The sequence below is a fragment of the Somniosus microcephalus genome, chromosome 11 (assembly GCF_052327205.1).
Source record: "Somniosus microcephalus isolate GS21.2 chromosome 11, FLI_Smic_1.0, whole genome shotgun sequence".
Lineage (NCBI taxonomy): Eukaryota > Metazoa > Chordata > Chondrichthyes > Squaliformes > Somniosidae > Somniosus > Somniosus microcephalus.
The window spans coordinates 3,619,663-3,629,097 of record NC_140997.1 but is presented as its reverse complement, the minus strand read 5'-3'; the positions used below and the strand labels follow the sequence as shown (position 1 = coordinate 3,629,097).

The 9,435-nt window shown below is 49.3% G+C and overlaps 1 protein-coding gene across 1 annotated transcript in view; it reads left to right on the top strand.

Moving 5' to 3' along the window:
• Positions 1 to 2,464, top strand: part of kdm8 (lysine (K)-specific demethylase 8) — a 22,373-nt gene extending 19,909 nt beyond the window's left edge. Inside the window, 3 exon segments of the mRNA XM_086000059.1 lie at positions 881 to 901; positions 1,523 to 1,644; positions 1,646 to 2,464. Coding sequence (XP_085856185.1) covers positions 881 to 901; positions 1,523 to 1,644; positions 1,646 to 1,714 — 212 coding nt within the window. The 3' untranslated portion in view covers positions 1,715 to 2,464.
• Positions 2,465 to 9,435: the final 6,971 nt, after the last annotated feature.

The window sequence follows — 9,435 nt, the reverse complement described above, 5'->3', positions numbered from 1 at the left end:
AGGAGCAGGAGTAGGCCATTCGGCCCCTCGAGCCTGCTCCGCCATTCAACGCGATCATGGCTGATCATCCAAATTCAGTACCCTGTCCCTGCCTTCTCCCCATACCCCTTGATCCCTTTAGCCTCAAGAAATATATCTAACTACTTCTTGAATATATTTAATGTAAGTTGGCCTCCACTGCCTTCTGTGGTAGAGAATTCCACAGGTTCACCACTCTCTGGGTGAAGAAATTCCTCCTCATCTCAGTCCTAAATGGCTTACCCCTTATCCTTAGACTGTGACCCCTGGTTCTGGACTCCCCGGCCATCGGGAACATCCTTCCTGCATCTAGTCTGTCTAGTCCTGTTAGAATTTTATAAGTTTCAATGAGATCCCCTCTCACTCTTCTAAACTCTAGCGAATATAAGCCTAATCGACCCAATCTCTCCTCATACGTCATTCCTGCCATCCCAGGTATCAGTCTGGTGAATTTTCGCTGAACTCCCTCCATGGCAAGAACATCCTTCCTCAGATAAGGCGACCAAAACTGCACACAATACTCAAGGTGTGGTCTCACCAAGTCCCTGTACAACTGCAGCAAGACATCCTTGTTCCTGTACTCGAATCCTCTCGCTATGAAGGCCAACATACCATTTCCCTTCTTAACGCCTGCTGCACCTGCATGCTTACCTTCAGCGACTGGTGCACAAGGACACCCAGGTCTCGTTGCACTTCCCCTTCTCCCAATCTATTGCCATTCAGATAATAATCTGTCTTCCTGTTTTTGCCACCGAAGTGGATAACCTCGAATTTATCCACATTATATTGCATCTACCATGCATCTGCCCAATCACCCAACCTGTCCAAATCATACTGGAGTTTCTCGGCATCCTCCTCACAGCACACACGCCCACCCAGCTTTGTGTCGTCTGCAAACTTGGAGATATTACATCTAGTTCCCTCGTCTAGATCATTAATATATATTGTGAATAGCTGGGGTCTGAGCACCAATCCCTGTGGTACCCCACTAGTCACTGCCTGCCACTCGGAGAAAGACCCGTTTATTCCAACTCTTTGCTTCCTGTCTGCCAACCAGTTCTCTATCCAAGTCAGTACCTTGCTCCCAGTCCCATGTGCTTTAAACTTTGCACGCTAATCTCTTATGCGGGGCGGGGGAAGGGAGGGGCGACGGGGAAGGGGAAGGGGGGCGAGGGGGAGGGAAGGGGAGGGAGAAGGGGGGGCGAGGGAGAAGTGGGGGTAGGGAGGGGGTGACGGGGAGGGGGAAGGAGGGCGAGGGGGGAAGGGGGCCGATGGGGAGGAAGGGGAGGGGGGGCGAGAGGGAGGGGGTGAGGGGGTGGGGGCAGCGAGGGGGCTGGGGGGGGGCAGTGATAGCGGGGGGGGGGGAGGGAGGGGGCGAGGGGGGAGGGAGGGGGGCAGAGTTGGTGGCGGGGGACCGATCATTCACTCTTGCTGATTCCGATGATTCCAGCTCACTGTGTGGTTCTCTGACAGGTTCGAGCTGATTCGCTGATCCCAGCGCCAGGTCACCGGCATTTCTGTTGTTTTCAGGTGGATGTGGAGAACCCGGATTTGGCGAGTTTTCCGGAGTTTGGTTCGGCTGTTTTTCAGGAATGCACGCTGAGCCCAGGAGAGGTTCTGTTCATCCCCCGTGCAGCACTGGCATTACGTGAGGGCTCTGGACATCAGCTTCTCCGTCAGTTTCTGGTGGTCCTGATCGTTTCTTGCCTGAAGCGGACAGAGTGAGGCAGAGAGCGAGAGAGAGAGCGACGGAGAGAGAGAGAGAGAGAGCGAGAGAGAGAGAGAGCGACGGAGCGAGAGAGAGAGAGAGAGAGCGAGAGAGAGAGAGAGAGCGAGAGAGAGAGCGACGGAGCGAGAGAGAGACGGAGCTCCTGCAGCATCAGCGCCGCAGGCTGGAGCGTTCCAGCTCGGGTCTCCCGGCGAGAGGCTCCACACGGTGATGCTGCACAGCGACTGCCATTCCTCCTGCTGCAGTTCCGGCCGCGGTTTAAACAGTGTCGGTTGCGGCTGGAACATCCCAGCCTTGCTCCTTTGGCCAGTCATCTGCCTGGGTGGGTGTTCTAGATCCCCTGGCACAGTTCGAAGAGCCGAGGCCGTCTCAACTCAGCCAGCAGATTAACTGGGGCATCTGTCTCGCTACTGTTTTGTGGGATCTTGCTATGTGCTAATGGGCCACGGCGTTTCCCCATAGAACACCAGTGACTGGTACCGACGGTGGAAGCCATTGGCTGCGGAACACTTTGGGATGTTCCTGAGACAGACAGACAAGATGCTCAATACATGAAGCCTTCCTTCTCAATCTGTGCCGAGTTGATGTTTGTTGTGGAGAGGGGAAAACGCTCTGTCGTGGCTCAGTGAGCTGATTTTGGACAGTAACCAGCCACAGAGGTGGAATCCCATCTTTTGTGTGATTCACCGAAAATAAAATGTTTTCCTTTTGCTTTAAGCCCGAGTTTGTGTGGAACAGGATTATACTGAAAGCAGTGCTGCACTGACACCCGGTGCCAGGTGTGGGTATTACAGCAGCACCATGCTCAGGACTGCCTCGGATATACGGCACAGAAATAGGCCATTCGCCGTTTATGCTGCACTCGAGCCTCCTCCCGTCTTTCCTCATCTAACTCTATCAGCGTAACCCTCTATTCCCTTCCCCCTCAGATGCTTGTCGAGCTTCCCCTTAAATGTATCGATACTATTCGCTTCAACCACTCCCTGTGGTAGCGAGTTCCACATTCTCACCACTCTCTGGGTAAAGAAGTTTCTTCTGAATTCCCTATTGGGTTTCTTGGTGACTATCTTATATTGATGGCCTCTAGTTTTGCTCTTCCCCACAAGTGGAAACACTCTCTCTGTATCCACTCTATCAAAACCTTTCATAAACCTAAAGACTCAGACACACTGCCTGCAGAGCTGGAGTCCTGGGTGTTCAGTGGAAACACTGGTCTCTCGTATTCGGCTCTGGGCTTGGCCAATAGCTCACTGGGCAAACGCAGGGTAACTGACCCAGCTCTGTGCTGAATTTGTTGTACGGCATAGTTGTAAAAACAGCCAGGGTTCCTGCTCCCTGATTGCTGTCCCGGGATATGTGTGTGTTGGAGAATGTTGAGTAAAGACGGGATCCGGCTGCACCACGATACCCCCCTCGGTTGAAATGCCTGCCGACACTCGCTCTCCGGACTCCCACAAGATGGTTGTTCACTTGTGTGAGCTCTCGATAAGCTGCTGCAGCACGTGAAAACATGGGAGTGGGGTGGAGGCAGAAATCCAGTCCAAACTATTGTAGAATAGTTTATTTTTCTGTTCGGAATTCCCCCTCTTGCCCTCAAAAACCCTGGCTGTCACCTCTCAAAAATCTGTATCCATTTTGCTATAATTAAATATTGGGAAGACCGAAGCCATTGTTTTCAGTCCCCGTCACAAACTCCGTTCCCGAGCCACTGACTCGATCCCTCTCCCTAACATCTGTCTGAGGCTGAACCACACTGTTCACAACCTTGGTGTCATATTTGACCCTGAAATGAGCTTCCGACCACATATCCGCAGCATCACTAAGACCGCCTACTTCAACCTCCGTAACATCGCCCGTCTCTTCCCCCCCCCCCCCCCCCCCCCCCCGCCTCAGCTCATCTGCTGCTGAAACCCTCCTCCCTGCCTTTGTTCCCTCTAGACTTGCCTCCTCAGAGTGGGCAGGGCCCGCTGATAAACACTGAGCATCAGGGAGTTTACGAGAAGCTTGCGGGCCCCGGTTAGTATCAGGCTGTGTTTCAGTCCTGTGGGTTGTGTTGATGCTGCCCGTGCGCTCTGGGCTTACAGCTCACTCTCTGACTCAATTTGTCTGATAATTAAGTAATATTAAAGCAGAAAGCGTGTGTGTGGTTTGATGCCAGAGAGATCTTGTCTTGGAGTAAGGAGGCCAGAAGTGTTAAAACAGTCACCGGTATAAATACTCAATCAATAGACATCTCAGTTCATTATCAGCATTACCCCCTGTGCCCTGCTCACTGATCTGTGAGTAAAAATAAAATCAATTACAGTCTGAGCAAATAAACATTAAACAGTCCAAACTTCAGCAGAGCTGTAAACCAGAATTCAAAGCGAGTTTAAACCACACCAGCATCAGACATGAGCCTTATACAGAGGGTGAAGGCACGATAGTGTGCTGCAGAGCCTGGGGTTTGAGCTGATCTCAGCCAGGGCAGCATTGCCCTCAGTGTCGCTGGGTTAGGGGGTGGCGAGGAGGTGGGCGAGAACGAGGACAGGAGTGGCTCAGCTGTGATGCTCCCATGGCCAAATAGCCTGCTGCTCCTCACTGTAAGCTCACAGTAAAAGCGGCTATGGCACGAGACTGCACCAGGCTGGGAGTGTGGATTGCCCCATCTCTACACATCGCATGGTTGACTCCTGCCCGACCCCCACACAGATAGGAGACAGGAGCTGCAGCAGGATCTGTGGTTTCAGTCCAGTGTAGATGGAAACGATAGCCTGTGCCCACTAACTGCGAGGGGACTGAGCTTGGATCTGTGCTGAGGAACTGTACGAACTGCCTGGATAGCTGATCATAAAACTGGTGCAGTAAATGGCGTTTGGTGTTTTACTGTGCATGTATCCCGTGGGCTGGTATAGAGGGAGCTTTACTGTGTATCTAACCTGTGCTGTACCTGCCCTGGGACTGTTTGATGGGACAGTGTAGAGGGAGCTTTACTCTGTATCTAACCCGTGCTGTACCTGCCCTGGGAGTGTTTGATGGGATAGTGTAGAGGGAGCTTTACTCTGTACCTAACCCGTGCCGTACCTGCCCTGGGAGTGTTTGATGGGACAGTGCAGAGGGAGCTTTACTCTGTATCTAACCCATGCTGTACCTGCCCTGGGAGTGTTTGATGGACAGTGTAGAGGGAGCTTTACTCTGTATCTAACCCGTGCTGTACCTGCCCTGGGAGTGTTTGATGGGACAGTGCAGAGGGAGCTTTACTCTGTATCTAACCCATGCTGTACCTGCTCTGGAGTGTTTGATGGGACAGTGTAGAAGGAGCTTTACTCTGTATCTAACCCGTGCTGTACCTGCCCTGGGAGTGTTTGATGGGACAGTGTAGAGGGAGCTTTACTCTGTATCTAACCCGTGCTGTACCTGCCCTGGGGGTGTTTGATGGGACAGTGTAGAGGGAGCTTTACTCTGTATCTAACCCGTGTTGTACCTGCCCTGGGGGTGTTTGATGGGACAGTGTAGAAGGAGGTTTACTCTGTAGAGGCTCACCAGACTGGTTGCTGGGATGGGGTGATTGTCCTATGAGGAGAGATGGAGTAGACTAGACAATATAGGCCCAGAGTTCAGAAGAATGGGGGACTTTAATCTACATATTGACTGGGCAAATCAAATTACCACTCATGGTGTGGAGGACAAATTCTTGGAATGCATGCGAGATGGTTTCCTGGATCAGTATGTGGAGGAACCAACTAGGGAACAGGTTATTCTGGATCTGGTACTGTGTAATGAGAAAGGGCTAATCAATAATCTTGTGGTAAAGGGGCCTTTAGGGACAAGTGACCATAATAATATAAAATTCAATCATAAGTTTGAGAGTGATGTAGTCCAATCTGAAACTAAGGTCTTCAATCTAAACAGGAAACTACAAGGGTATGAGGGACAAGTTGGCTATGGTAGATTGGGAGACGACACTAAAAGGTATGAAGGTGGATATACAACGGCTAACATTCAAGGAAATAATGCATAATTTGCAACAAACATATATTCCTCTAGGGCATAAAAACCTAAAAGGAAAAATGATCCAACCATGGCTAACAAAAGAAATTAAAGCCAGTATTAAGTCAAAGGAGGAAGCTTATAAAGTTGCCTGAAAAAGCGGTCAGCCTGAGGATTGGGATCTTATTAGAAATCAGCAAAGGGGGACCAAGAAATTGATCAAGAAAGGGAAAATGGAATATGAGCACAAACTAGTGAAAAATATAAAAACGGATTGTAAAAGCTTCTATAGGTATGTGAAAAGGAAAAGACTGGCGAAGGTAAATGTAGGTCCTTTACAGTCAGAGACGGGAGAATTTATAATGGGGAATGAGGAAATGGCAGAGAAATTAAATAAATACTTTGTTTCTGTCTTCACGGAGGAAGACACAAAAAACCTCCCAGAAATACGAGAAAACCAAGTGTGTGGCGAGAATGAGGAACTTAAAGAAATTATTATTAGTAAAAAAACAGTACTAGCAAAATTAATGTGACTAAAAGTCGATAAATCCCAAGGACCGGACGACCTACATCCTAGGGTTTTGAAAGAGGTGGCCATTGGGATAGTGGACGCATTGGTTGTCATCTTCCAAAATTCTATAGATTCTGGAACGGTTCCTGCAGATTGGAGGATAGCAAATGTAACCTCGCTATTTAAGAAAGGAGTGAGAGAGAAAACGGAGAACTACAGACCTGTTAGCCTCACATCAGTAGTTGGGAAAATGCTGGAATCTATTATAAAGGATGCAATAACTGGGTACTTAGAAACTAATAGTAAGATTGGGCAGAGTCAACATGGATTTATGAAAGGGAAATCCTGTTTGACAAACCTATTGGAGTTCTTTGAGGATGTAACTAGTGGAGTAGACAAAGGGGAACCGGTAGATGTGGTGTATCTGGATTTTCAGAAGGCCTTCGATAAGGTCCCACACAGGAGGTTGGTGAACAAAATTAGGGCACATGGAATTGGGGGTAATATACTAGCATGGATTGAGAACTGGTTAACAGACAGGAAACAAAGAGTAGGGATAAATGGTTCTTTTTCAGGATGGCAGGCTGTGACTAGTGGGGTACCGCAAGGATCGGTGCTTGGGCCCCAGCTATTCACAATCTAGATCAATGATTTGGATGAGGGGACTAAATGTAACATTTCCAAATTTGCTGATGACACAAAGCTAGGTGGCAGTGTCAGTTGTGAAGAAGATGTGAAGAGGCTTCAAGGGGATCTCGAAAGGCTCAGTGAGTGGGCGAGAACATGGCAGATGGAATATAATGTGGATAAATGTGAAGTTATCCACTTTAGTAGAAAAAACAGAAAGGCAGAGTATTTCCTAAATGGTGAAAGATTGGGGAATGCAGATGCTCAAAGGGACCTGGGTGTCCTTGTACATGAGTCACTGAAAGTGAATGTGCAGGTGTAGCAAGCCATTAGGAAGGCAAATGGTATGCTGGCCTTCATTACAAGAGGATTTGAGTACAGGAGTAAAGAAGTCTTACTCCAATTATATAGGGCCCTGGTGAGACCACACCTGGAGTACTGTGTACAATTTTGGTCTCCTTGCCTAAGGAAGGTTATACAGGAAACTCTCGATTTACCAGCACCTAAATAACCGGAAATCTCTTAACCGACAAAATTCAGGAGTAGGTTCAGATAAGTTTTACTTCATATTAGTGGCCGTTCCTGGATCTGTGGCTGTGTAACTGGGGTTCCTGCAGGGACGCCTGGATCTTGTGGCCGGGGTTCCTGCACCTGTTGCTGAGCAACAGGGAAGCCTGGATCTATTGCTGTGTACGGGGCTCTCGTACCTTTTACTATACCTCTTTGTAATCCGGACTTTTTGATAAAGCGGCACCACGCCGGTCCCGTCGGTGCCGGATAAAAAAGAGTTTCCTGTACTTGCCATAGAGGGAGTGCAACGAAGGTTCACGAGATTGATTCCTGGGATGGCGGGACTGTCTTATGAGAAGAGATTGAGTAAACTAGGCCTGTATTCTCTTGAATTCAGAAGAATGAGAGGGGATCTCATTGAAGCATAGAAAATTATTACAGGGCTTGATAGGGTGGATGCTGGGAGAATGTTTCCCTTGGCTGGGGAGTCTAGAACTAGGGGCCACAGCCTCAGGATAAAGGGTCGGCCATTCAGGACTGAGAGGAGAAGAAATTTCTTCACACAGAGGGTGGTGAATCTTTGGAATTCTCTACCCCAGAGGGCTGTGGAGGCTCAGTCATTGGGTATATTCAAAACAGAAGTCGATAGATTTCTGACTAGTAAAGGCACCAAGGGATATGGCGATAGGGCCAGTGAATGGAGCTGAGGCAGAAGATCAGCCATGATCTCATTGAATGGCGGAGCAGGCTCGAATGGCCGACTCCTGCTCCTAGTTCTTATGGGAGGTGATCTCATTGAAACGTATAAAATTCTTAAAGGCCTTGACAGGGTAGATGCAGGGAGGATGTTTCCCCTGGCTGGGGAGTCTAGCACCAGGGGTCACAGTCTCCAAATAAGGGGTCGGCCATTCAGGACTGAGAGGAGAAGAAATTTCTTCACACAGAGGGTGGTGAATCTTTGGAATTCTCTACCCCAGAGGGCTGTGGAGACTCAGTCGTTGAGTATATTCAAGACTGAGATCGATAGATTTTTGAATATTAAGGGAACCAAGGGAAATGGGGAAAGTGGAGTTGAGATAGAGGATCCGCCATGATCTTACTGAACGGTGGAGCAGGCTCGAGGGGGCGAATGGCCGACTCCAGCTCCTATTTTTTATGTTCTTATGAATGACTTCAGTTATGTGGATAGAGTGGGATTGTTCTCCTTAGAAAAGAGAATGTTAGGAGATTTGATAGAAGTGTTCAAAATCATGAAAAAAATTTTATTCGTTCATGTGATGTGGGCGTCACTAGCAAGGCTGGCATTTATTGCCCATCCTTAGTTGCCCTCGAGAAGGTGGTGGTGAGCCGTCTTCTTGAACCGCTGCAGTCCGTGTGGTGAAGGTACTCCCACAGTGCTGTTAGGGAGGGAGTTCCAGGATTTTGATAAAGGATCGGCGATATATTTCCAAGTCAGGATGGTGTGTGACTTGGAGGGGAACTTGGAGGTGGTGGTGTTCCCATGCGCCTGCTGCCCTTGTCCTAGGTGGTAGAGGTTGCGGGTTTGGGAGGTGCTGTCGAAGAAGCCTTGACAAGTTGCTGCAGTGCATCTTGTAGATGGTGCACACTGCAGCCACGGTGCGCCGGTGGTGGAGGGAGTGTCTGAGGTGGATGGGGTGCAAATCAAGTGGGCTGCTTTGTCTTGGATGGTGTCAAGCCTCTTGAGTGTTGTTGGAGCTGCACTCATCCAGGCAAGTGGAGAGTATTCCATCACACTCCTGACTTGTAGATGGTTGAAAGGCTTTGGGGAGTCGGGAGGTGAGACACTCGCCGCAGAATACCCAGCCTCTGACCTGCTCGTTTCCATAGTATTTATGTGGCTGCTCCAGTTAAGCTTCTGGTCAATGGTGACCCCCAGGATGTTGATGGTGGGGGATTCGGTGATGGTAATGCCATTGAATGTCAAGGGGCGGTGGTTAGACGCTCGCTTGTTGCAGATAGTCATTGCCTGGCACTTGTGTGGCGCGAATGTTACCTGCCACTTAGCAGCCCAAGCCTGAATGCCGTCCAGGTCTTGCTGTATGCGGGCATG